This window comes from Heteronotia binoei, chromosome 19, assembly GCF_032191835.1.
Source record: "Heteronotia binoei isolate CCM8104 ecotype False Entrance Well chromosome 19, APGP_CSIRO_Hbin_v1, whole genome shotgun sequence".
Classification (NCBI taxonomy): domain Eukaryota; kingdom Metazoa; phylum Chordata; class Lepidosauria; order Squamata; family Gekkonidae; genus Heteronotia; species Heteronotia binoei.
Window position 1 is genome coordinate 28,225,386 of NC_083241.1, and position 27,032 is coordinate 28,252,417.

The following is a 27,032-nucleotide window of genomic DNA, read 5'->3' on the forward strand; positions in this document are numbered from 1 at the left end:
TTCAGAAATCTGCTGCTGGATTCTTCAGAATCTGAAGAATTGAGCAGCGGTGACTCACGAAGACTCTACCCTGCCACAAATTCTGTTTGTCTTTAAGGTGCTGTTGGTCTCTTGCTCTTTTTTCTATCATTCTCTGCTTGTGTGTCCCCAAAAAGGGGGCAGAAAATAGAAAATGGGATGGTGGCTCAGTGGTAGAGCTGAGAGCAGTTTGGTAAGCAGAAGGTTTCAGGTTCAATCCCCGGCATCTCCAGCTAAAAAGGGTCCAGGCGAATAGGCATGAAAAACCTCAGTTTGAGACCCTGGAGAGCCACTGCCAGGCGGGCAGCCGTGTTGGTCTGAAGCAGTAGACGAGTTGCACCTTTAAGACCAAGTAAGTTTTATTCAGAATGTAGGCTTTCATATGCTCCAAGCAGACTTCATCCATTAGTTGGTCTTAAAGGCGCACTTGTCTACCGCTTTGCTCTGCAACTTCATATGTTCAAGATCCCCTCAGGGAGGGAGCGCGCCCAACCGCCCCAACCGTTCCCGCCTTTCTTCTCCCAACCGCCTTCCCTCCCCCACCGCCACGTCCTCGAGGCGGAGCCGCTCGCGCGCGTGGGCCGGGCCTTGGCCTAGGCCGCTCCCCTCGAAGGCGGGCCTGGCAGCCTCCGCCAACCGCCCCCTTTCTCCCTTGTCCTCGCCGCCGGGGTTACATGGCAGTAGCCGCGGCGCCGCTCCTCCTGCTGAGGCGAGAGGCGGTCGCTGCCGCCGACACCACCATCGCCAGGGCCCGGTAGCGCCGTCCGCCGCGGAGGCTTTTCTCCCCTGTCGCCGTTCCTCATGAGCCTGGGCAGCCCCGTGAGTCGGAGGGGACGGGAGGGAGGGAGAGACCCTCGCCTGGGGAAGGGGAGGCGGGCGGCGAGGGCCGCAGTGAGCGACGCGGCCGGCTCGTCCTTGCTCCTCGCCGCTGCACAAAGGCGCTTTGTTCTGCGCGGGCCGCCCTGGAGGGGGCCCGGCGCGACCGGCTTGGCTCGGCCGGGCCTTCCGCACTGCGGCTGGTCGGCGGGTCGAGACCTCGTGGGGGAAGCGGCCGGTCAGTTTGGAGGCGGGAGGGCGGGTTTCTTTCCCCCTCAGCCCGCGTTTTTATTCAGCCCCCTTTCGGACAATGGCGGCCTCGTGCTGGTGGCGGACGGGAGCCCGGGCGGGGGGTCGTGGATGCGCAGGCCGCCCCGCTTCGGTCCTTCGAGCCGGGGAGAGAAGGGGGTGTCTCGGCGGGGGGAAAGGTGGGCCAGGCTTTCGGGCATCGCCTGGCAAGGCTCTCTTGCTTGGGGACGGGGCGTTATTTCTTCGCCCACCGACCTGGTCAGCGCTCCAGGTGTCAAAGAAAGGAATATTTTGGTTTTAGTGTATTTGTGTGGTGTTTCAATATACGTTTTATAAGACCGACGGTCTTATAAAAAATCAGCTCAGAGCCTGAAGAGGACTCCAAGAGTCGGTTTCTTTGTGGGTTTAGAAAAGCGGGGTTAAAAAGAAAGAATTACAAGAGAATGAAACGAGGGTCGGGGGGATGTTTTGTTCAGTTATTGCTCAGGTGCCTGGCAGGGGGAGTTCAGGAGCCGATGATTTAAAGTGGGGGCAAGATTAGGGGAAAAAAATTAAACCCCCTCCGCGAGTTAACAGATCTGCAAGGGGGGATATGTTTTGTTCATTAATTGCCCAGGTGTCTGGCAAAGGGGGAATTCAGGAGCCGATGATTGAAAGCGGGAGGTAGAAAAATCAGAACCCCTTTCCCAAATTAGCAGATCTGTGTAAGGGGAAAATTTGTTTTCGCGTATTGCTCAGATGCCTGCCAAGAGGGAGTTTAGGAGTCAAACACAAAATGGGGGTTAGAAAAAATGACACATGTGCAAATTAAAATATTGTGTACGAAGGGGAAATTTTAATTTGTTTATTGCAAAGCGCCTGGCAGGAGGCGTTCAGGAAGCAAGGTCTTTCTCACCAAGAAGTGGATTTTTTTTTTTAAATGAATGAGCATGTGGGAGAAGGGAAAATATTTGATCAGTTACTGTAAAGTGCCTGGCTGTAGGAGTTCCAAGTGCCAGGAAAGAACGAATCATTAAAATGATGAGTTTTGCAAGAAACCAGATTCTTTAATTTGGAATAAAAGGATATTAATGTGGGGGCCTGATGTGGAAGTCTCTTGCGAAATGTTGTCCCTGTGCCCCCCCCCCTCCACCAGGCACTGCGGCATTGGCACCTTCCCTCTTTCTTTGAGGACACTCTTCATTCATTTCCTGGCCTACATTCTCTTAGCTCTGCACCCTTAAAACCAGCTGCTGCAGCATATCGTTTCAAATTACAGAGGAGTGAAAGAGGGAGAAACTTGTGATTCTTTTCCACCTCCCTCTTTGGGTCCCCCCCCCTCCACTCCCCCTTTTCCTTCTCTCCACTACCCTTCAGGAACTGCCTCAGGAAGCTGCTAGTTGTGGGCTGGAAAGCACTTACCTTATAACGACAGAGGTTTAGGGGGCCCTGTGGTTAAAAGACCCACTGTGCCATTTAAGCTCTTTTCTTCCTGCCTCTTCTCTCCTCCCCCCCACCTCCCTTTTTAAAGCAGGCTGGTTGAAAGACAGAAGGTACATATTGTTGATCCTTCTTAAGTAGCATCTGATAGCGCTTTAAACCCCCCCCCCCCTGCGTTTTTAGATATATCTTACAATCTTAAGAACTGACTCTCTTGCCCTTCCACAATGGGAAAAAATTGTGGAAGAAATATTGTTGGGAATTGTTAGATCTTGAAAGCTAAACTGGGTTGGTCCTGGTCAGTATTTGGAAGGGAGATCACCAAAGAATACCAGGGTCATATGTGGAGGCAGGTGATGGCAAATCACCTCTGAGCGTCTTTTGCCTTGAAAACCCTACAGGGTTGCCATAAGTCAGCTGTGACTTGACAGCAACAAAAAAAGGTCAGGGGTCATTGAAATGACATTCTTTGTACAGGTAGGTCAGTAGGGTAGAAGCTGTGGCTCACTTAGGGGATTGACCAGTTCTTCTTGTAGGAAGGAATGAAAACATGTGGCTGTTTATCATTGTAGTACTCAAAAGCTGACTTTTCTGCAGTCTTAAAGGATTATTGTGGGAGGAGGCAAAGTCTCCTTGCTTTCATCCATGCTTATTATGGGAATCAGGAGTCACACATAGTCAATGCAGGTAAAGGAATCCTTACTCTAGAAAGAGTACCCAGTTTATTATTGTCTTTAGGGCTGCTTAAAGGAATCTTCCTAGGACTAAGTTTTGCAAAAAAAAAAAGCCTCTCTACAGAAGGATCTTTTTTTTTTTAACTTAGAAGTGTGCCCTAGAGATCAATGAGACTTCCAAACAAGCATAGGATTGTAGACTTAATGTGAGGAAATTAGTTTAAATTAGCTGTTCTAAGTGGTCTTTAATCTGTTTGGAAAGATGGATATAGCCTGGTGGAACTGCAAACAGTTTTGTGGTGCTTGAAATCATTTATTCTTGCTCTCAGTCAAAGTTCATTACAGCAGAAAAGTGTTACTGGTGAAAACTCTGGTATACATACATAGTAGTTTATAACTATGGTATGACAAATTCAGAGTACTTCTTACTATTTTTGTGATCAGTCTTGTTTTCTGGAGGGAGGCACTGTTTTTCCTGCCAACAACCCATTCTGGTAAGGAAAATAATAACTTTGGAAAGTAACTGTAGACAGCATGAATCCCTCCCCCCTCCAAGAGTAGAGCAAATGTTAATGATACTAACAGAAAATCTAATCTTTTGTTTGTGGTGGGAAGAGTGCAGTGTTCTTAACACCATGCCTCTTAATCAAACTGAGCATGTATGTTAACGGTACCTTGGCCTCCACAGTGTGTGGGGGACTAGGTGGGAGGTTTGAGAAAAAAGCTGAGTTTCAGGAGTTCTTCTGATGACTCACTGCCTGCTGCTTTGCAACGTGGCTTAGATTTCTTCTAAGCAATCCACATAAGGCACTATTATGGTTACACAGATGGGACTTCAGTTTATCAGGTTGTATAACAGCTTTCTTTTAACTTTTGTATAGGCTTTTTAATGCTATAAATAAGAGTAGCTGTTACCTAGTGAGTCAGTGATGTGAATGTAACTGGCATTACAAAATCTTGGTCTTACTGGAAGCTCTTGATACTGAAATTTGCCAGAACAGTGTAATGCACTGTGATGACACTTCATTTCCTGTAAAAAGCAGACTAGAATAATTCATTTCAAAAAGCATAGATGTTTGAAAGAACTGTGTTGTGAAATTTTATTGGTTTAGAAGACTTTCTGCATTACCAGTGAATGGAAAAGATAATTCTGTATTTCAAACCTAAGGTATTTTGCAGCTCTGCAGGTTCTTGCATGAAATAGGAACAGTACTGTCGGGCTGATAGTTGAGTTTTGCTGTATTTTCACTGCTCTCTCTCTCTCTCTCTCTGTAGAATTCATAGATAGCTTGACTGAAAAATAAGGGATGCCAAAGATAATGCCTGGTGTCCATAATACTGATTTTTAAAAAATGACCTTTTACCTCTGGTGTAACATATTTTGCAACAAGTTAGGTTAATAACTTTGAATGCTTATTGCCACTTCAGTGCACCTGTTCTCAAAAGAGCAACTACAGATATGCTGTTAAAGTTTGGTCTACTGTGGTAAAAGAGAAAATGTTGGTCCTGGAAGATGAACCAATGCCTGGGATGATGTAAAGATTTGATGCCTTGAGCCCTCAGCATAACTTTTTGCTGTATTCTAGGCATAAATGGAATTAGAATAAAAAAGAACTATAGAAATTATTAGCTCTTAACTGCCTATACATAGGCAATTGTGATGGGCTTGTACTGAGGTCCAGTGACCGTGTCATAATCTCTTGGCAAAATCTAAGTATCTACTTGTGTGGCTGTACTAGAAGTCTTTTTTTAAAGGCTTTTTGTGAGGTGGGGAGTAATATGACTGAGGGAAAAGTGCTTAATGAACAGGTTTTCAATAGTGCCTTTTTCAGCTGGAAGCATGCAACTGTGAATGAGGTTTTAATTCTATGACTATAGTCCTTCTGGCAGAATGCTGTCCTCCTTTTACTAGTTCATAATTAAAGTAGGAAAGACAACTGGTTTTGCAACTGCAGGGTTAATTGCTTAACCAATGGGCTGGAAGGGCTGTGTGCCAGCTTGAGGATAGCTCAAGAATGAAGGCCTCACTTGTTGCCAGTCTAAGCTGAATGGAAGAATAGGGTGGAAACTGCATTGTTTCAGCACTGCTATCCGGTGACTTGTTAGCTAGCTTATTTTCTTCTCCCAGCAGGTATCCACATAGCAAAAAAAAAAAGAACAGCAATAAAGGCAGGTACTTCCGATCAGTTATTTGTGAGGCTGGTAGCTTGCTTTCTCTATAAAACATATTAAATGTGGCCTTTCCTTCCAGCAATGAATAATAGCTTTACTTTTGGTTGAAATAATTCTCTAGCTGTAATTAAACTGCTTGGGGAAATGTTGCTTTTCTGTTGCAAGCTAATTTCACTCTCTGAGTAACAAAATTAAGATAACGCTTTCCCCCCACTTAGTTTTAAAACTGCTACACTCAAATGTGTTTACTCAAAAAGTACTCATCCAGTGATCCTGCCAACCTCAGAGAAGCTTCAGTACAATGGTCAGAATGTATACGTTGAAGGCTGTAGCTAGTTAGTAACAAAACAATCTTGAAGGGATTGTAGTACTGGCCAGGTAGAAGTACTGTGATGAAATTTAGGTCTATTGAAAATAAAGTCATCTCCATAGGAAATGACTTCATCAGCTGAAGTCATAATCTATAAACTACAGATTGAGACTGTGGAGGAGAGAGAAGTATCTGAAAACTTGAATGTTTAGGGAAATACTCCCATACTAGTTTAACCTATAATTAGCTATGTGGACATTTACTTTAATGTAGAATCCTGCCCTGTACTAGGCTGAGAATATATGGTTTCATGGATAGTTGACAGTTTGGACAGTTGGCAGATTTCTCACCTCTTTCATCATTCTTAGTTTTATGCATACAGTAGGAATGACTTCAGGTTTCTTACCTTTGTTGTTTCAAGTTGAAAATGCCATTTTGATTTCTCCCTCAAGCATATCAAATTCTGTTTTCTGCACCTTTCCTATTTCTTCAAGCCTAGTTTTTCCTATTAATCTTGCACTGCTTTAAATGTTTTTTTGCATATAAATTGTGTAAAAAAACCCCCTAAATGCCAGCAGCAAAATCAGGTGACAGGGAATGTCTCCAAGGTGCCTATATTCAGACATCTCTGATTTACAGCCTGTGTCCTCATACTTCTTATGAACCACTCCTCAGTGAGCAAGCATTGCTCTGCTCAAGTAGCTGAATAAGTTTTCTTTAAACTCTCTGTAAACAAGCCCTTGATGCTGAGCTCTCACCCTACATTTGATCTAGCACCCAGGGTGTCAGATCTGGATTGTATGTAGAGATAAAGACATAAGAATTTTTTTCAGACTTGCAGCCTTTCTGAAATAAGAGCAGTATGTGGGGTGGGGGAGGATGGGAATAAAGTGTCAACCAGGATTTACTTGTTCTGAAGGAGACAAGTACTATGTGTGATTCTCCAGCAGATTTTAAAAAAACCATTCTAATGTTGTTTTCTAAACCCTTTATTTGACATGTTAGCCATCCTACGAGCACCCGGTTAAAAAGCAGAGTTTGTTTAGGCAACATGCGTGCTATGAGTACTAATACATGGTGTTCTCCCCCCCTCTCCAGGTTTTCAAAGAATAAGATGGATGGCAGCTTTGATTGTGATTGTGGTGAGCTGGAGCCACCTGATCATTAACTGACAGCATCTTAAGAGCTGCCACTTCCTAGACGAACTGTACTGTAAACAACAACAAAAAAGAAGACATCAAAAAAGTGCTTGCAACACCATAGAATGAAGCTGCTCAGGACCAGTCCAACACTGAATGTATCTGCACTGTGAGGAGGAGGATGTTAACAGAAGCCTATTACATGCATATTTATTCACATTTTTGTTAAATGTTAGCCAGTTTAGCACAGTAGAGCTGAGCGCAAAAGTATGTCATTTCATTCCGTTTGATTTCTTTGCATTTCCTTCAATGTCTGCGGATATGCTGCACCTTTTCTTGAACTATGTATACTACACCCTTGCTATCTTGGCTCAGTTTTATTTGTAGAGTTGTATTGGCTCCAAGGCTAAAGGGGATACAACAGGCCTGGTTGGCTAGCAATGCAGTGAGAGTGTCAAGAAATTATCATACAGTCAGCCTGAAGCTTTTCCTCTCCTTTTCCGTAAGATCCTTCACGTACCAGTGGAAGCATCTTTACATGTTCGCAAAAAGCCTAATAGCTTAAAAAGAGGAAAAATAGAGCGCAAATAATTTTTTTTCAAAATGGCAGAGAAGTTTGAAAGCCTTATGAACATTCATGGTTTTGACCTGGGTTCTCGGTATATGGACTTAAAACCACTGGGGTGCGGTGGCAACGGCTTAGTTTTTTCTGCTGTCGATAATGACTGTGACAAAAGAGTGGCTGTCAAGAAAATTGTTCTAACAGATCCTCAGAGTGTTAAGCATGCTCTGCGTGAGATCAAAATCATCAGAAGGCTTGACCATGACAACATTGTCAAAGTATTTGAAATCCTCGGTCCCAATGGGAGTCAGCTGACAGATGACGTGGGCTCTCTGACAGAACTGAACTGTGTTTACATTGTCCAAGAGTACATGGAGACAGACCTGGCTAACCTGCTGGAGCAAGGGCCCTTACTGGAAGAACACGCCAGACTCTTCATGTACCAGCTGCTACGTGGCCTCAAGTACATTCACTCTGCAAATGTTCTACACAGAGATCTCAAACCAGCTAACCTGTTCATTAATACTGAAGACTTGGTGCTGAAAATTGGTGACTTTGGTCTTGCACGGATTATGGACCCTCACTATTCCCATAAGGTATGTGAAGAAGTGGTGGGCATTTTCTTGTTAAGTACGTGTAGGTTTGTTACGGTGGATAATGCTCTGCAGCGAACTGTTGTCACTGCAAATCTTTTAAAAAGTGCACTTGCAGGACATTTGTCATAGTCACACTTGACATATTTTTAAGATGTATGCAAGTTATGTAAAGTGACCCCGATGTTCCTATTTCTTGATTAATCAATGGCCACATATTTTGATTTTATTGTTTTGTGTCTCTGGTTGGTATTTATGCTTCATTGAATAAAGGCTGGCCCTGACCTGAGTAGCCCAGGTTAGCTTGACCTCATCAGATCCTGGAAGCATCTAAGCAAGGTCAACCCTGTTCAGCATTTGGAAGGGGGACACCGAAAACGTCCAACGTTGCTATGCAGAGGCATGCAATGGAAAACCACCTCTGAACGTTTCTTGCCTTGAAAACTCTACAGGGTTGCCGTAAGTCATCAGGGACTTGATGGCAAATACATAACGAAATAACTTATTTAAAAGGCTGAAAGAAAAACCAGGTGGCATGAGGAGAGCCAGTGTGGGTACACTGAAGAGAGCATTGGGCTGAGGTTCCCTCTCACTCCTAGAATGGATGACTCTGGGGCCAGTCATTCTCTCAGCTTAGCTCACCACACAGAATTGGTGGTGGTGGATCAAGTAGATTCATTCCAGACGTGCTACCTTGAGCTGCTTGGAGCTTTAAGGCAAGAAACCACTGTGATAAATCAAATGCAAGTAAAATTTCTTTCTCTGTAGGGCCATCTTTCTGAAGGATTGGTAACTAAATGGTACAGATCACCTCGCCTTTTGCTGTCTCCCAACAACTATACTAAAGCCATTGATATGTGGGCTGCAGGTTGCATCTTTGCTGAAATGCTGACAGGGAAAACTCTCTTTGCAGGTTGGTGGAGACTGATTGGTGCAAACATGTCAGTTTGAGTATAAAACCTTTGTGCAGTGTGTTAGCGTTTAGCAGGAAGTTTCAGTGTGTCCCTTTTTCCAAACCACTTATTGTCAGCAGCTTATTGAAATGGCAAGTGGCAAAGACACTTATTCTGTTTACAAACAAGACATTGTCATATCAGTTACTCAGTTTTTGATCAATCAGACAACGTGTGCTAATAGGCATATAATATTAAATAGCTTTCAAGTGTGTAGCAGTGGTATGCCTTGGAGCATTTAAGCATGAACTGTTTCATATCCAGATGTGCAGGTAAGTTAGTAAGAACGTCATTCTTACCAGTTGAGAAAGTAGCTATTCACAGGCAGATTTTGTTATACTTTTGTGCTTGTTGAACAAACCAGTTATCTGGCAGCCAATAGGGTTACACTGAGAAGGGCTGGGATACTATATACAGTGCTCTTTCTCTGTGGTGTTCCCTGAGAATTTATTTTCAGCTGCTTTCAGTCTGGATATGAAAACTTGCTACTTAGTTGTATATAGAAGGACCTACTTTAAGGCAAGGGTTAATCTTGTGTAGCCCTGGGAACTGCAACAAGGATATCCTTGATATGTTGTAGTGGCCAAATTTGGGCCAGTTGAACGCTCTCAGCCAAGCTACCTCCCAGTTTGGGTCCCCTTTGGGGGAAATAAATTTAAATGAAGTAAATTTAAAACAAAAATAATTTTGCATGCAAAAATTCTGTTAACTCCTAAGAATAGGAAATAGAGTTCTGTGAAATCACCAGAATAGCGATCAATAGGTTTCTAGAATGTAACTGACTTGCGTGTTTTGTCTTTCTATTCAGGTGCGCATGAACTTGAACAGATGCAGCTGATTTTAGAATCGATTCCTGTTGTACATGAGGAAGATCGTCAAGAACTTCTGAACGTCATCCCAGTTTACATTAAAAACGACATGACTGAGCCACACAAACCTTTAACTCAGCTCCTCCCAGACATTAGCCCCGAAGGTAAATGGGCTGTTTCGTCTCCTTTTTTTTTTTTTTTAGTACCTGCCTTTCGGCTGGGGAGGCTGTAGCCAAGATTTGCCTTTTTTCAAAATTTGCGAACAATGCTTAGTTTTTCATTCAGAAGCTTAGACCAGCTCTGTGGAGAACTTGGAACAAAATAAAAATTAAGTGTAAGCACTACTTAGTTCAAAAAAAATGTATGTGATCCATCTTCTCTGTGCACAGTGAGATTTGTATGTGCAGGAATGGCTGCCTACTACATTTCTGCTCAGCTCTTCTTTCAGGTAGCTCAAGGTGGGGTTTTGCTTCTCCATTTTATTAACCTCTGAGATGGATTAAGCTTTGCAGTAGGCTAAAGGGTGACTGACTCATTGTCACCTAACGAGCATCACAGAAGTCAGATTAGAACCCAGGTCTCCCCAGTCCTGTAATTTTGAATCTCCAGTCTTCCATGGAAGCTTACTGAGTGATATTGGGCCAGTTGCATCATCTCTCTTGTGCTGTCTTTCTCATCTTAACCTACTTCCCAGGATAGTTGTGTTAGGGATAAACTAGGAAGGGAGAACAATGTTGTAAAGCCACTTTGGGTCCCATTGGAAAGAAAAGCTGGTACAAACATACAAATAAATTATATATATTGCTGTTAAATATTTGGAGCTTGAAGCACTTTTCAAGCCCAGTTAAGGGGAAGCACTGGCGTATGTTGCATTCTGATGCCATTGAAATGTGGCTTGTTTTGAAAGTCACTGAATTGTCTGGACTGGTTTTGTTCTTTTCAGCACTGGACTTCCTGGAACAAATATTGACCTTCAGTCCCATGGATCGATTGACAGCAGAAGAAGCTTTGTCCCATCCTTACATGAGCATTTACTCCTTTCCAACCGATGAGCCCATTTCAAGCCATCCCTTTCATATTGAGGATGAGGTGGACGACATTCTGCTCATGGATGACAATCACAGTCACATCTATAATTGGGAAAGGTACGGATATTTTGAAATCATTTTCTGTGCACGTCAAGTCAACCTGCGAGGCAAAAAAGATTATGCTTCAGATGCTTACTGACTGTGTGTATTTAAGCATGGAAAACTGACACTAGATGGGTAGAGATAGGCCCATGAATAAGAGAAATGGAATTTGCATGCATTGAGGTTGATGGTATCCCAAACATAAATTTATTCAGGTTAGTATTTTAAACAGTCTGTAATTACCTACACAAGGCATTTATTTTATGACATTGCTCCTTAAATCAGCCATTAGTACAGATGTATATTCTGTCCCAAACTCAGTGGTTTCTATTTAGCTTCAATGAAATGACTGGCTAAAGAGAGAGAAAAAGCGTGTGTAAGTAACTGTGTTTGTAACAGTAACTGTGTGACTGTTCTGTAGTTGTGCTGGTTGGGATGATTTAGCATTTTTATGTACTGTCCCAGTTACCTTGTACTCTGGAAAGCGTCTACATTTAGTGAGAAATAGAGGGTGTTTGTGTTAAAAACTGACGTGCTTAGGAGAGTGCTTTGTTGTAAACAGGAAGGAAATGTCCCACTAGGGAATACTTACAGTGAATGCTTAATGAAATTGATATAGAAGCCAATAAAACGAATCTACACAGTTTAGGCATTGTTTAGGCACTGACACTTCATAATTCTGAAGGCCAGTGCCAACAGATATTTGGGGAAAGAGACTGTGAGTGCTAACCTGAAGACAGTCCTGTAGGTTAAAACTCAGTTCAGCAGTCTGGAGAACATGCATGCATAGGTGTGGACATAGTCGTACATCTGTGGAATTGAAATCTTTTCTCATCTGCTGCTGACATTGTAACATCTAAGCAATCAGATGACTGCTATTCAATTAATTATTGCAGATACCACGAAAGTCAGTTTTCAGACCACGACTGGCCTATCCACAACAACTTTGAAGCTGATGAAGTTCAGCGTGATCCAAGAGCTCTTTCCGATGGGACTGATGAGGAAGAAGTTCAAGTAGATCCTCGCAAATATTTGGATGGTGACCGTGAGAAGTATTTGGAGGATCCAGCTTTTGATACCCACTTCTCTACTGAGCCTTGTTGGCAATATCCAGATCACCATGAAAACAAGTATTGTGATCTGGAGTGTAGCCACACCTGTAATTACAAAATGAGGTCTACTTCTTACCTAGATAATTTAGTTTGGAGAGAGAGCGAAGTGAACCATTATTATGAACCCAAGCTTATAATAGATCTTTCTAACTGGAAGGAGCAGAGCAAAGAGAAGTTAGACAAGAAAGGCAAGTCCAAATGTGAAAGGAATGGCTTGGTGAAAGCTCAGATAGCTCTTGAGGAGGCCTCCCAGCAGCTTGCCGAAAAGGAGAGGGAAAAGCATCAGGGGTTTGACTTTGATTCGTTCATAGCAGGAACCATCCAGCTTAGCTTGCAGCACGAGTCGACTGAAGTGGATAAATTAAATGACTTGAATAGTTCAGTGTCCCACCTAGAATCGAAAGGCATATCAAAGTCAGTAAGTAGAGAGAAGCAAGAAAAAGGAATGGCCAACTTGGCCCAGTTGGAAGCTCTGTACCAAACCTCCTGGGATAGTCAGCTGGTGAGTGGGGGGGAGGAGTGCTTCCTTATAGGCCAGTTTTGTTGTGAAGTCAGGAAGGATGAGCAGATGGAGAAGGAGAACACGTACACCAGTTACCTGGACAGGTTTTTTAGCAAGAAGGAGGAGGCTGAAGTGCCGGAAACTGAGCCAGTTGAAGATGGGAAGCTTGGGGAGAAGGACAGAGAAGGAAGCTTCATTAGTAATAGCGGGGAATTTCTTTTTAATAAGCACCTCGAAGCTATAGGTATTCCCCAGTTCCACAGCCCCGTCGGCTCCCCACTTAAATCAATACAGGCCACGTTAACGCCTTCTGCTATGAAATCATCTCCTCAGATCCCCCACAAAACGTACAGCAGCATTCTGAAACACCTAAACTAAAACAGCAGACATTTCTTTTTGTACTCATGAAATGTGTGTTTTTTTATTGTAAGTAATTTTTTTTTACTTGAAATCAGATGATGTAACTTTGGTATGAATTTCCTTAGTTTTCTGTTTACCATTGTTTTTACAAACCGGAATTGCTTTCTTTTACATGACAATTTTTTTTTAAAACTGGCATGTCGTTTGCACACAAAGGTAGTAAAGAACAGGGCAAAACAATGCAAATTGCAGGAAGACGAAGAAGAAGAAACAAATCTGAAAATGCACTAAAACCAAGTAGAAACACTCAGTTTGAAACAGGTGTCCATGTTTTGCAGAGGAGGAATAAGAATCTTGCCTTGAAAATTATACAGTGAGACTATACATATTTGCATGAAAATATCTATTTTTTCCCTGAAACATTTTTCATTCATATGTATTTTAGAATTTTTCATACTGTACACATTTCTTAGACACATGATACCAGCAGCAACTGAAAACGAATGCAGAATTTGGTACGCATGTGTTATCTACCTCAAGGTAACAGCAGTATGTGGCAAACCATTAACTACCCTTAGTGCTTTTCATAATGCACTTCTATTTAGCCAGCATTATTGTAGTAGTTGGTATTACAGAGAAAAAAAATCATTCAATATTTATAAATATTCTGGTATGCATTCTTTATAGTGGAAATGTTAATATGCAGCATTTTTAATTTATTTTAGCAAATTATATTTTCTGTAATGATAGAAAGTCAACTTTAAATTTTTTTGGAACTTGCTTTACAGATTAAAAAAAAAGAGTTCTTTTAGCACTATGGTTTATTGCCTACATAGCTGAAATAGAGATGAAATAACATCCCCTTATTCTGAGGTGATCCATGTGAGGGTTTTTCTTTAAAAAAAAAAAGATTTCACTTCAAGTAAGGCACTCACTGTGTATAGGAATTTGCAATTTGGAGGTGCTTGATCTCTACAAAGAAATTAGGAATTGTTTTACTATGAAATGCTCCTAGAAGTCTTAATTGTGTTTAATTTAAAACAACAACAATTTTTGTAATGTTAGTTGTGTGCATGGAAACGAAATTAAGGTACAACATTACCGTAGGTTAAAAGTTCTGTATGGTCAGGCATTTTGTTTTTACTGTATGTTTTTAATGAATGATACCCACACCCGTTTCCAAAGCACGCATGAGTATGATTAGTTTAAATGTAGCATGTAGCATCTCAAGTCTTCTGACAGTTTGTTTTTATCTTCTGGGGGTATTTCCGTTTTGTTTTGGAAAACTCTTATGTATCATTGGCTCCCCTGTTTAAACAAAGAAACAAATAAAACTTGGCCAGCAACATTGACACTTGGAGTGAGTGTGTGCCTTGAGTAGCCTCCAGAAGTTCCTGTTGTATGCTTCCTGCTGGCTCCCAAGTTTCCCCAAAACCCCTCTGGTGACAAGCAAGGGAGGGAAATGGCAATTACACCTTTTGTGTTTGCCAGCAGGCCATATAGTGAAGTGTTGGGGCAGTGAGAATTCAAGGCTTGCTGTCACTGATTGCACACTGCCTAGACATGAATGTTGATTTCATTTTTAAATCAGTGGGATGGAGTACCTTCTGGATGAAGGTTTTTGAAGGATAACAGCCTCAAACCAACATTTTGGCTAAAGAGCCCAAATCATTGTCTGTTTTGAAGGTTGTTCATTCTTGTCACTGAAAAGTGTTTTTCCCCCAGTGGCGCTACTTGAGCCAAAAATGCTGAAAATCTAGTTCTAAAGTGGTTATCCTAACCTTACCCTAACTAAAACACAAGTGGTTTGCTGACCCAAATACTGTAGTCTATAGATACTTTTGAATAGTCTTGTAAAGCATTTACATGTTCCTTTCTAGTTTGTCTTAGTGTAAAGACAGACTATGGATTCTCTGTTGGTACACGGCTGTGGAGTTTTTGCTCCTACTTTGCCCGCACCAGGAGTGTCTGTGATGTTCCCTAACTTTGACTGTGTCATTAAGCGGGGGGGGGGGGGGGTGTTTAAGGTCCATTTTACATTAGGCACACTTAATAAAACATAAAGATTGCCAAACTCTTATTCCTGCAAAACCACCATACTGTCTTCCTAGCCCTTTTTAGTCATTACATTTGACCAGATACATGGAGAGAGCATGCTAAACGCAGCAGTTGAGTGCAAGCATTGTCCCTTTCCCCTAAAATGATGATGCAGAGTATTGTGTGCAGTGTTCTCCCAATAACTGGTCAATTGTAATGACTTGAAAGGGGTCCTGTTTAGTCTGCCTTGTGCAGTTGATCTCATTCCTTAGGAGTTGCACTGCTCAGACAGGTAAGCCATCGTCACGACTTAAACCAAGGCAAGTAACTGTGTCTGTCTGCAGCAGCAGAAAAGAGCAAGAATCCAGTAGCACCTTAACAAAATTTGTGGCAGGGGATAAGAAGTGAGCAGTGACTCATGAAAGCTTATACCCTGCCACAAATTTTGTTTGTCTTTTAAAGTGCTACTGCACTCTTTGCTCTTTTCACTGGACTTAAGTGAGCTGTCTGGCTACTGGCCTGAAATGCAGTGTTCCAACAACCCAGGAAAACTGCACCACAGGCCTGGGTTTAGAAGCTCCTTGGGTTTGCATACAGAGATACCTGAGGAAAGTGGACATCTTCCTTAAACATTCTTCCATCTCTGATTCAGGGAGATGTTGAAATAATAATAATAATAATAATAATATTTTTTTATTTTATTTTATTTTATTTTTTTTTATTATTATTATTAAAAAAACTCAAACAAGCCCAATAAGCTACATTAACTCCAGTGCTAAAGTTTGCCAAGTGACCCCAGTGACTAGTAGTAACCCCTGGAGCCCCAATCATCTACAGTAATTCCAGTACTAAACTGAAAGTGTGGCAAATGACCCCAACACTAATTAGAAAGTTGTGGATGACCTCAAGTAACCCCAGTGACCTATAGTGACCCCAATGCTAATCAGAAATTTCAGCAAATGACCTCAAGTAACCCCAGTGACCTATAGTAACCCCATGCTAATCAGAAATTTCAGCAAATGACCTCAAGTAACCCCAGTGACCTATAGTAACCCCATGCTAATCAGAAATTTCAGCAAATGACCTCAAGTAACCCCAGTGACCTATAGTAACCCCATGCTAATCAGAAAATTCAGCAAATGACCTCAAGTAACCCCAGTGACCTATAGTGACCCCAATGCTAATCAGAAATTTCAGCAAATGACCTCAAGTAACCCCAGTGACCTAAAGTAACCCCAATGCTAATCAGAAATTTCAACAAATGACCTAAAGTAACCCCAGTGACCTATAGTAACCCCAATGCTAAGAAATTTCAGCAAATGACCTCAAGTAACCCCAGTGACCTATAGTAACCCCATGCTAATCAGAAATTTCAGCAAATGACCTCAAATAACCCCAGTGACCTATAGTGACCCCAATGCTAATCAGAAATTTCAGCAAATGACCTCAAGTAACCCCAGTGACCTATAGTAACCCCATGCTAATCAGAAATTTCAGCAAATGACCTCAAGTAACCCCAGTGACCTATAGTAATCTCTGACTAATTAGAAATTTTGGAGAATGACCTCAAATAGCCTCAATGACCTTTAGTCCCAAATTCAGAAATTTCAGCAAATGTTGTCATGTAACCCCAGTGACCACAGCAACTATTTCGAATTAAAAGATTTCCATTTGACCTTGTAAATAGTAAATTATATACTTCTTCACCGGTGACCCTATCTGGTAATATTTAGAAAACATATGTTAAGAACATAAGAGAAGCCATGTTAGATCAGGCCAATGGCCCATCCAGTCCAACATTCTGTGTCACACAGCGGCCAAATATATATATATATACACACACACACACACTGTGGCTAATAGCCACTGATGGACCTCTGCTCCATATTTTTATCTAACCCCTTCTTGAAGGTGGCTATGCTTGTGGACGCCACCACCTCCTGTGGCAGTGAATTCCACATGTTAATCACCCTTTGGGTGAAGAAGTACTTCCTTTTATCCGTTTTAACCTGTCTGCTCAGCAATTTCATCGAATGCCCACGAGTTCTTGTATTGTGAGAAAGGGAGAAAAGTACTTCTTTCTCTACTTTCTCCATCCCATGCATTATCTTGTAAACTTCTATCATGTCACCCCTCAGTCGACGTTTCTCCAAGCTAAAGAGCCCTAAGCGTTTCAACCTTTCTTCATAGGGAAGGTGTTCCAGCCCTTTAATCATTTTAGTTGCCCTTTTCTGAACTTTCTCCAATGCTATAATATCCTTTTTGAGGTGCGGCGACCAGAACTGCACACAGTACTCCAAATGAGACCGCACCATCGATTTATACAGAGGCATTATGATACTGGCTGATTTGTTTTCAATTCCCTTCCTAATATTGTATCTTCTGTGTTGTATCTTCTGTGACTTTGTGTTACCTGTTATTTGGACAATGTGTATGTTACATTTCCTGTTACTCCTGTTTGACCCTCTACAAACTATAAAGTGGGCATACGACATCTTCAGGGAACACCCATTTGACCCCTATTAAAAGTATATGTTACATCTCCAGCACAGAAATTATTAATAAAAAGGTCCATTAAAAACAAACTAGGGCATAAAAACAAGCAAAAAATATTTATTAATAAAGCAGTCATTTATTCATTAATAAAGTAGTCATGGGACTAGAAGCAGAACATAAAATCTGCTTTCCTTAAAAGCCTCAGTGAAAATAAAAGTTTTGGCTTGGAGCTTGAAAGAAAGACCAAGGTGGGCACCAGGCGGGCCTTAAGGGGGGAGGTTATTCCAAAGACGATGCACTACAGCTGTGATGATCTTGAGTCACCAGCCATCTTCCCTTTGCCTCTGGAGGCAGGACTAAAGAGAGTGCAGCACGAAAGGATCAGCAGGTTTATTTTATCAATTAATAGTGTTTATTTATTTTAGTTGGTTTATATTTCAGCCTTTCCCACAAGCAGGCTCAGGACAGAGAACAACATGATTTAAAACAATCAATGCTTACAGATTAAAACCGTAAATAACAATATAGTAAAACCATTAAAACAATAATGTACAACATGGGTGGCAATTCGAGTTGGGTACACTCAACATATCAATGCAGCTATAGTCTCAAAGAATATAACAATAAGATGGCAGTAATAAAGACAACGTCACAGCAAGGGAGGCCAAAATAGGTAGAATATGGATGGCCACTGCCTCAACCAAAGGCCCAGTGGAATAGCTCTATCTTACAGGCCCTACAAAATGGTAGTAGGTCAGATAGGACCTGGATCGCTATGGGAGCTGATTCCACCAGGCCAGGGCCAAGGCTGAAAAACCACCTGGTGGAGGCAAGATGGACGTTCTTTGGGCCAGGGACAGTCAAAAGGTGTTGTGAAGCAGATTGTAACTATCTCTGGAGCACAAATGGGGCGAGGCGGTCCTGCAGGTATGTTGGTCCCAGGTTGTGTAAGGCTTTAAATGTCAAAACCAGAACCTGAAAGTAGATCCAGTACTCAACTGGTGGCCAGTGCAGTTGGTATAGCGCCAGCCATACGCTTGTCTGTAATGGCAATGCATTTTGCACCAGCTGGAGTTTCCGGGCAAGCCTGCATACAGCTAGTTACAGTAATCCAATCTAGAAGTGACCAACACATGGATCACTATAGCTAAATCCTGGGCGGGGGGGGGGGTAGGTAGGGCGTTAGAAAAGGCAGATCATGTAACTACTGTGACCTGGGCCTCCATGGAAAGTGAGGCATCCAGTATCACATCCAGGCTCTTCACCTGAGCCAGCACCAGAGATGCACCATCTAGGGTTGGAAGCTGGATGCCCAACTCTAACCCCCCTCGGCTCAAGTACAAGACCTCCGTTTTAGCTGGATTAAGCTTTGCAGCAACTATCCAGCCATGGCTCCTAAAGCCCTGGTCAGATGATCTGGGGCAGAGTCTGAGCGGCCGTCCATCAACAGAGCTGGGTGTCATCTGCATATTGGTCACAATTCAGTCCAAAACCTCAGGCAATCTGGGCAAGGGGGTGGATATAGATGTTAAACATCATTTGCAAGATAATAGCTCCTTAAACCACCCCACATTCAGGTGGGTGTTGCAGGGAGATCTGCTCACCAAGTGCTACCTCTTTGTCTCCCGACCCCGGAGAAGGGAGGAAAACCACTGTAAAGCGACCCCCTGAAAGCCAACAATGTCGGCAGTGCGGTACATGAGGAGCTGGTTGTTCAGGTGTGCTTGGCCAAAACCAGGGCTTTTTTTGTAGCAGGAACTCCTTTGCATATTAGGCCACACACCCCTGATGTAGCCAATCCTCCAAGAGCTTACAGGGCTTTTATTACAGGGTCTACTGTAAGCTTCAGGAGGATTGGCTACATCAGGGGAGTGGGGCCTAATATGTAAAGGAGTTCCTGCTACAAAAAAAGCCCTGGCCAGAACCCATGTGGAGCTTTAAAGACTAAAGAGAAGTATTTTGAGTTGTGTCCAGCAATGGAGGCATCCTATGAAGATTTTTCAGAAGAAAGATGGGGCGATCCTTGTACTCAGCCCCTGCCACTAAACTGGCCACCTCAAACTTTCCAGATAGTTTTCAAAGCCACATATAAAGCACATGGGAGTATTCTATCCTGTCTACGATAACAACATGGATCGCTGGGGCCAGATCATGCTTTCTAAAGAACTAATGTAGCTGATGCTGATCAAAGGTGCTGTGTGCCTGAGTCCCGCAACCATAGGTCAGCATCCAGTTGCACACCCAAGCTGTGAACTTGCTCCTTTGGGGGGCTACAGCCATTTTCAGGACCTGCTGGCTTTGTAGATCAACAGCATCTCAGTCTTGTCTGGATGTATTTATTTTAAACATTTTTACGCCATTTCCCCTACCAAACAGGACCTTCCGAGCAGGTCTGGCACTAGGGTTTCTGGCGCCCCTAGGCTGAGGCCTGTTCCTCCGCCCCCCCCCCCCCGCATCACTTCACATGCATGAAAAGCAGGTGCGGCCCGATGACGTCACCAGAAGTGACTGTCATTGGTCTGCACACGCTTAGCCCGGCCCTCCCCTGCTTCAAAGGGGACCAGCTGGCTCCCCTTGAAGCAGGGGCAGGCTGGGCTGCGCACGCTTGCTTATGAGCACTCTTCCCGGCCCTGCTTCCAAGACAGTAAACATGACACATTAATACATTTCAACATTAAAAACACATAAAGCAGATATACAGTAATCCAATTAAAACATATAAGCATACATAACACCAAAAACCAGGGAAGAAGCCAATCAGCTATTAGGGGTATGCCAAATGAAACAAGGCTTTGCCCACAGGCAGATGATAACAATAGAGGGACACAGACAAATCTCCCTGGGGAGAGAGTTCCAAAGTTTTGGTGCTACGACTGAAAAGGCCCTTTTCTCAGGTTGCCACTTGTCTAAGCGGCTGTCAGATGGCGAGGGCAACCAAAGATGACCGCAATGGACAGGTAGGTTTGTACGGAAGAGGACGGTCCATCAATTTATCAGCCTACATCTATCTCACACACAACAGATTCTCCACATTGAAAGGAAGCATCTTCTTAAAAGGCAGACAAATACAGATCGATGGCCTGGCAAAATACTCCATCTAACAAACCACCCTGTATTTAGAAAAACATACACAAAAAACAGTCCATTAATTAAATTCTCTCTACACCATCTTAGACTGCAATTGTATAAAGATTTACCTGGAAGTAAACACCCCTGAATAAAGATTGACATCTAAGTCAACGTGCAAAGGATTTTACTGTTCAAAGTTGAGTACAGATAACAATGACTCGACATAAAACTCATCCAGCCTTTCGTCACCAAAGACCATTTTCCACTAAAGCGATTTCTTTCAACTCTCATTGGTAAAATTCATTGGAAGAAATTGTTACCATGTGCTTTGAGGCACCAAGAGCACAACAGAGTACTTCAACTGTGTTTTCTCTTGCACTTCAGTAATTATCGTTTTGGTGTGACCAAAATTGTATGAAAAGACTAACAGATTTATTATGACTCATGCGCTGATTTGGGCAAAGATTTACACAGGGTGTGCTTCGCAAGGGCTTTGTGAACTGGCACGGGAGCATTCTCAGCAGTGATTCAGAAGCAGATGGGTTTGTTTGCTGAAGTTGTGCTGTCAGTCTGTCACTCTCGTTCAGGAACAAATACACACTTAAGAGTGGATTCTCCTTTTTCTTACTACTGGAGTTTTGTTAACAAATCTTAGTCATGCTCATGCATCACACTGTCATGTCCTACTTTCACAGATGCCATTTTGTCATGGCCAAAAGTCTTTGGCACCAAAAGCACAGCAGACAACTAAGCAGCACGGTGTGTGTTCAAAATGCGAGAAAGATTCCCCAGAACTGCATATTTTTAATAGTGCTTGTCATAAAAATGCTCTGGGTCGATGTGTTCTTACAGGAGTGTTGCATGCTTGTGGGCATGTGAAATGTGTTACACTTCATTGTGCCACCACCCCAAGTTAAAATCCAGCTTCCCACGATACTAGTGCCTTGGGGAACTCCAGTAAAGGCTGTCTATGAGCAAGAGCAAAGGGCAGAGCATTCCTGTTACTTCAGCCTGCCCTGCGAACAAATGTGTACATATGTCTGAGCATGAACAAGTGGTCTAAGGCGATGTGAGGAGGAGTCCGAATCACAGTCTGCTTTCTTAAACCAGATAACACTTTATTGCTACAAATTAAGCTAGAGCACAAGGAAAATAGCTATCAATCCCAGAGCTCTAGAACTAATGAAAAGAACATAAAACATAAGTCTAGGCAAAGTTAACGATGCTGAACAGTTGCTGTGGCAACTGCACCTGGCCGTTGGTGGAACAAGCAAATGCACTTCCAGGTCCCCTCCTGGCCAATGCAGAGGGGTCTGGATCCCAGTGTTTGGACAAAGCATTTGAACAAAGAACTAACAGATGAGTCAACCTTTTAATCCTTCCTGCCTTGTGTTGTTAGGAAGTGTTTCTCATTCTGGATTTAGGGGACCTGCCCCACATGAGAAGGTGCACCCTTGTCTCCAGGGCTGTATCCAGTGCCAGGTAATGTAAAAGTTTGTTTCCTGTCTTGAAAACCCTATGAATTAGCCATAAATTAGATGGTACTTAGCATCGCTACTGAGACTGAATGTGCAGACAAAGGGAAAAGCTAATGCTATGTTCTGGTCTGAATATTATACACATTAAGTTTTCTATACAGCATCTGCCCAGCTTTAGGTGCTCTGGAAATAACAGGCTCAATGGCTTGGATCTCACGGAATGTTTCTGCTTTCACCAGAGCTTTTGCTCAGGTTAGGGAAACATAATATAGCTCTTGTGCTAAGTCAACTTGAATGCAACCCACCTTGCATTTCCACTTGTGGAAGACACTGTGCAAGATGTATGTCAGCAGCCATCCTCCCATAATGTCTTCCTTCAGTCAAATCATATGGCACCTGCAAATTGGACATAAAAGATGCCCTGTTGGATCAGACCAATGGTCCAGGAACTCCAGCATCCTGTTTCACATAGTTTTACCGTGAATCCTAGAGTGTTTCTGGTGTGACACTCTAGGAATTGTGGTAAAACTCTATGGTACCATAGAGTTTTTAGCGCAAGTCCTAGAGCATCCCTGGTGTGATGTCCCTGGTGCAATGACATCACTTCCAGGTGATGTCATCGGGCCATGCATACAAAGTGTGCAAGAGGAATAAGTCCCCTGCTGCAGCAGTGGAGGGACTCAGCAACCCTACAGGAACTCCTTTGCATATTAGGCCCCTGATGTAGCCAATCCTCCAAGAGTTTACAGTAGATCCTGTAAGAAGAACCCTGTAAGCTCCAGGAAGATTGGCTACATCAGGGGCCTAATATGAAAAGGAGTTCCTGCTATATAAAAAGCCCTGAGCATTCCTATTTGAGTGCTATTGCGGATGCACATCATGTGTGTTGAACAAGTACAACTGGTTCTCGGACAGTCCAAATGAGCAAGAAGAACATTTAGGTCAGATTTGTTTCAGTAGCCTTGAACTGTGGTTTTGTTCAATAGATACTGAACACTGGTGATATCCCAGTTGAGCCTTGAGTTCCATAGATCATTTTCATTACTCAGTTTAAATGACAAAAGACATCACAGAACTTCAGGTCATCCCATGACAAACTGGAATGAAAGCTGGCCAAGAAAAACAAACTAATGGTCAGTGACCTGAGGCTGTGAACTGTCTACAAAAGGGAGTGAAAAGGCAAGCCACGGCCAATTCAGTGTGGCCTCGTAAGGTTTTCAAAGCAAGAGACAAACAGAGCAGGTTGGCCATTGCCTGCCTCTGCATAGCAACCCTGGGCTTCTCCGGTGGTCTCCCATCCAAGTACTAACCAGGGCTGACTCTGTTCAGCTTCCCAGAGCAGTAAAACTCTCTGGGCGTTTTCGCACTGACCTTCAAGTGGCGCGACCACCCTCTTTACACCGGAGGATCTGCGCGGATTTCGCACAAGAAGCGCCGGAGCACCCAAAAGAGCCGGCGACTTCCGTCGCGAAACCCGCTCAAACGGAAACCGCCAAGAAGCAGGAAAACGTTTGAGCGGCTTGATAAGATGTGACTTCTATACCTCAAACATCTCACTGAAATGGGTGCTGCTGTCTTCCCTTTAAATCACAAAGCAGGGTGCTGTCGGCAGGGGTATCACTTTACAGCCATCTCCACATTGGTTTGCACTGAGAGCAACCCTGGAAGAGAGAAGAAGGGAAAATGGGTTAGAATCACAGGTGTAATAGCTGCTGGCTGCCCAAAGGAACATCACTTCATAAAAACTCATTTGCATATTAGGCCACACCCCCTGACATCACCACTGTTTTGCACACGGCTGTTTTGTAGAAAAAGCCCAGCCGGAACTCATTTGCATATTAGCCACAGCCCCTGGAGCCAAGCCAGCCAGAACTGCGTTCTGTGAGTTCCTGCTCGAAAAAACCTCCTGACTTCTGGAAGCAAGAGAGAATTTGTTCAGGAATAATACATCTATTTTCTATCTAATACTATCCAAATAATATGCCTATTTGCTATCTAAGCTATTTCTTTTCTTTCTTTTTTTGCCATCAAGCCACAGATGACTCGAATATTTATTTATTTAATTTAATTTTATTATTTTAAATTTCTATCCCAAGCGGACTCAGGACGGCTAACAACATTCATATTCACAAGTTAAAACCAATAAAACATAATTACAATTTAAGATTTTAAAAACATTTCGTGGTGCTGTATCACTACGATATAGGTGAGTTCTTCTTTTCTGACGGTGATCACCTAGTACTCTATATGATGTGGGGTGGCAGTTCTCTCCCGGCTAGATATCAAAGACCTGTCGGAACAGTTCAGTCTTACAGGCCCTGCGGAAAGTGGAAAGATCCCGCAGGGCCCTTATGGCCTCTGGGAGAGTATTCCACAATTCTGGTGCTGCCACCAAGAAGGCCCTAGCTCGCGTCGAATGCAACCTAGCCTCCTTTAGTCCAGGGATGGACAACAGATTTTTGCCCCTGAATGCAGTGCTCTCTGGGGAACATGTGAAGAAAGGCAGTCCTGTAGATAGACAGGCCCCTGACTATAAAGGGCTTTAAAGGTCAATACCAACACCTTGAAACGGACTCGGAACACAATAGGTAGCCAGTGCAGCTCTTTCAGCACTGTCTGAATGTGCTTCCATCGGGGGAGCCCCATTAACAGCCGTGCAGCAGCGTTCTGCACTAGCTGTAGTTTCCGAGTCAGCGTCAAGACCTAACAACAGCGTCACTGGCCACCCAATATAGTTTTCAAGGCAAGAGACATTTCAGAGGTGGTTTGCCATTGATTGTCTCTGCATAGCAATGCTGGACTTCCTCAGTGGTCTCCCATCCAAATACCCACCAGGCCCAACCCTGCTTAGCTTCCAACATCTGGTGAGATCAGGCTAGCCTGGGCTATCCAGGTCAGGGTCAAATCTAATGGTATCTGAATAATGCACCTATTTGCTATCTAAGCCTAATGATTAGGAAGTTATGGCTCTGCCATTATTATACCAACTCTTTGGGGAATTTCTACCTGGACTGACAGTGGCCGGTGTCTAAAATATACTTGATTGCTTAATTCAGATTTATTTATGTCACTGGATTATAAGCATATTACAGGGAGGGTTTTGTCTATCCTGTCCATACATCCTTATAAATGTAGCACTCTTGTATACCATATCGGAAACTGTGCAAAAACCAGGGATGGGGGGAAAGATGCTATGATGTCATTTAACACAACGGCTGCGATCACACACACTGAATAATGCACTTTCAATCCACCCTCAATGCACTTTCCAACTGGATTTTACTATGGGAACGGGCAAAATCCAGTAGGAAAGGGCATCAAAAGTGCATTATTTAGTGTGTGTGATCACAGCCATTGACCTTTCAGTGAACTTTGTGTTATGCTCAGCATCAAACCATTCAGCTTGCTTCCTTACAGCATGGATAGTTAAGATAGGAACTAAGTTGCAGTTGTGTTCTCCTTTTAAATGCCTCTTCTTGCCCAATTTTTTAAAAAAGAAAATCACTTTTCACCATGCAAGAGTGAAAGGTGTCATTGGCCCCTGCTTGTTACTGACCTTTCCAAGAAGTCCCTGGTGATTCTGCAGATCTCATAACCGCAGGCTGACTCATATCTGTCAGTTACTAAATATATTTTCTTAGTCAGAACAAGCTCCCAGCATCTGTGACGCTGCCGGCTGAGCAGGGTCATTTGCAATGCTCAGGGCCTTTTCCATAGAAAAAGCCCAGTGGAGACTCATTTGCATATCAGGCCACACCCCCTGACATCACCATTGTTTCACACAGGGGCTTTAAAATAGAAAAAGCCCAGCAGGAACACATTTGCATATTAGGCCACGCACCTCTGATGTCAAGCCAGTCAGAACTGCGTTCCTGTGCACTCCTGCTCAAAAAAATGCCCTGGCAATGCATGTGAGAGGAAGGAGTTGGATATTATGACTGAAAAAGCTAAATTAGCTTCGTTTGGGAGTATAATAGCTGGGCTTTGAAATATCTTCGAGTATCACTCGATCACTAAAAATACCAGCTAATGAATGAATTATCGTACGGCATTGTGTAGTATAGCCAGGAGATCATAAGATTGTCTGGCAGCCTAAAGTTCTAGCTCTTTTAGTGTCATGTACCACTAGGTGGCAAGCTAGGCTTATTTGGGGGGCTGAGAGAGCTCTGAAAGAGCTGTGACTGACCCAAGGAGTCACCAAGCTTGCTTCACGTAGAGGAGTGCAGAGCCGGTTCTCCAGATTAGAGTTTGTTGCTCTTTACCACTACATTATGCTGGCTGTTAAAATACTAGCTGAAGATTCTGAAAGACCAAGTTAAAAGCACGGGCCACAAAATAATGCATCTTGGAATAAATCCACTGATGCTTTCTTTATATCATAGTAATTATTATGGCAATGAATTCCATTAACAGCATGTTTGCCACCAGTTGTAACCAGTTTAAAATATCACTTCCAGAAGACAAATGATTGCATGTCCACGGGTGCACAGGATGATTAACATGAGATTGGATCCAGCAAAACGCAAGCAAGAAAGGAAAACATACCTACTTAGCACAATTCCTCTAGGGCAGGGGTGGCCAAACTTGCCTAACATCAGAGCCACATAGAATAAATATCAGATGTCTGAGAGCCGCAAGACATGAATGTCAGATGTTTGAGAGAAGGAAGGAAAATAGATGGGGGAGGGGGGGGAAGAAAGCAACTTTAAATGCATTCTCCAAACCACTGGCTGGCTTGGTTTGGAGAAGTGATTTAAAAAGAGAAATGCCTTCTACAAGCTGGCTGACAGGGCAGTGGGAGCTTTGAGAGCCACACAATATGTGTGAAAGAGCCACATGTGGCTCCCGAGCCACAGTTTGGCCACCCCTGCTGTAGGGCAAGGTATAGTGCAATCCCCAGCTTGTCAGTGCAGTACTGACCAGTGCAAAAAAGAATGAAAAAAGGTTCTTATGCCCCCCCTTTTGTCTACTTGAAGGAGTTTCAATGCAGCTTACAATTGCATTCACTTTCTCTCCCCACAACAGGAATCTAGTCAGGCAGATGGGGCTGAGAGAGTGACTGACCCAAGGTCACCCAGCAGGCTTCATGAAGAGGAGTGAAGAATCAAACCCAGATTAGAGTCCACCGCTCTTA

General features: G+C 43.1%; 1 protein-coding gene across 1 annotated transcript; it reads left to right on the plus strand.

Moving 5' to 3' along the window:
- Nucleotides 1-578: 578 nt before the first annotated feature.
- MAPK6 (mitogen-activated protein kinase 6) lies at nt 579-14,170 on the plus strand. The gene is made up of 6 exons (XM_060260311.1): nt 579-837; nt 6,757-7,955; nt 8,721-8,865; nt 9,714-9,878; nt 10,658-10,859; nt 11,741-14,170. Exons 2-6 carry the CDS (start codon nt 7,401-7,403, stop codon nt 12,834-12,836), a joined length of 2,163 nt encoding a protein of 720 aa, XP_060116294.1. The 5' UTR covers nt 579-837; nt 6,757-7,400; the 3' UTR covers nt 12,837-14,170.
- Nucleotides 14,171-27,032: the final 12,862 nt, after the last annotated feature.

Bases quoted from the DNA above. Each gene is read 5' to 3' on its own strand.
- MAPK6 (XM_060260311.1), top strand. From the start codon at position 7,401: ATGGCAGAGAAGTTTGAAAGCCTTATGAACATTCATGGTTTTGACCTG. The intron at 7,956-8,720 runs GTATGTGAAGAA...CTTTCTCTGTAG, and splicing joins ACCCTCACTATTCCCATAAG to GGCCATCTTTCTGAAGGATT. The intron at 10,860-11,740 runs GTACGGATATTT...TAATTATTGCAG, and splicing joins CACATCTATAATTGGGAAAG to ATACCACGAAAGTCAGTTTT.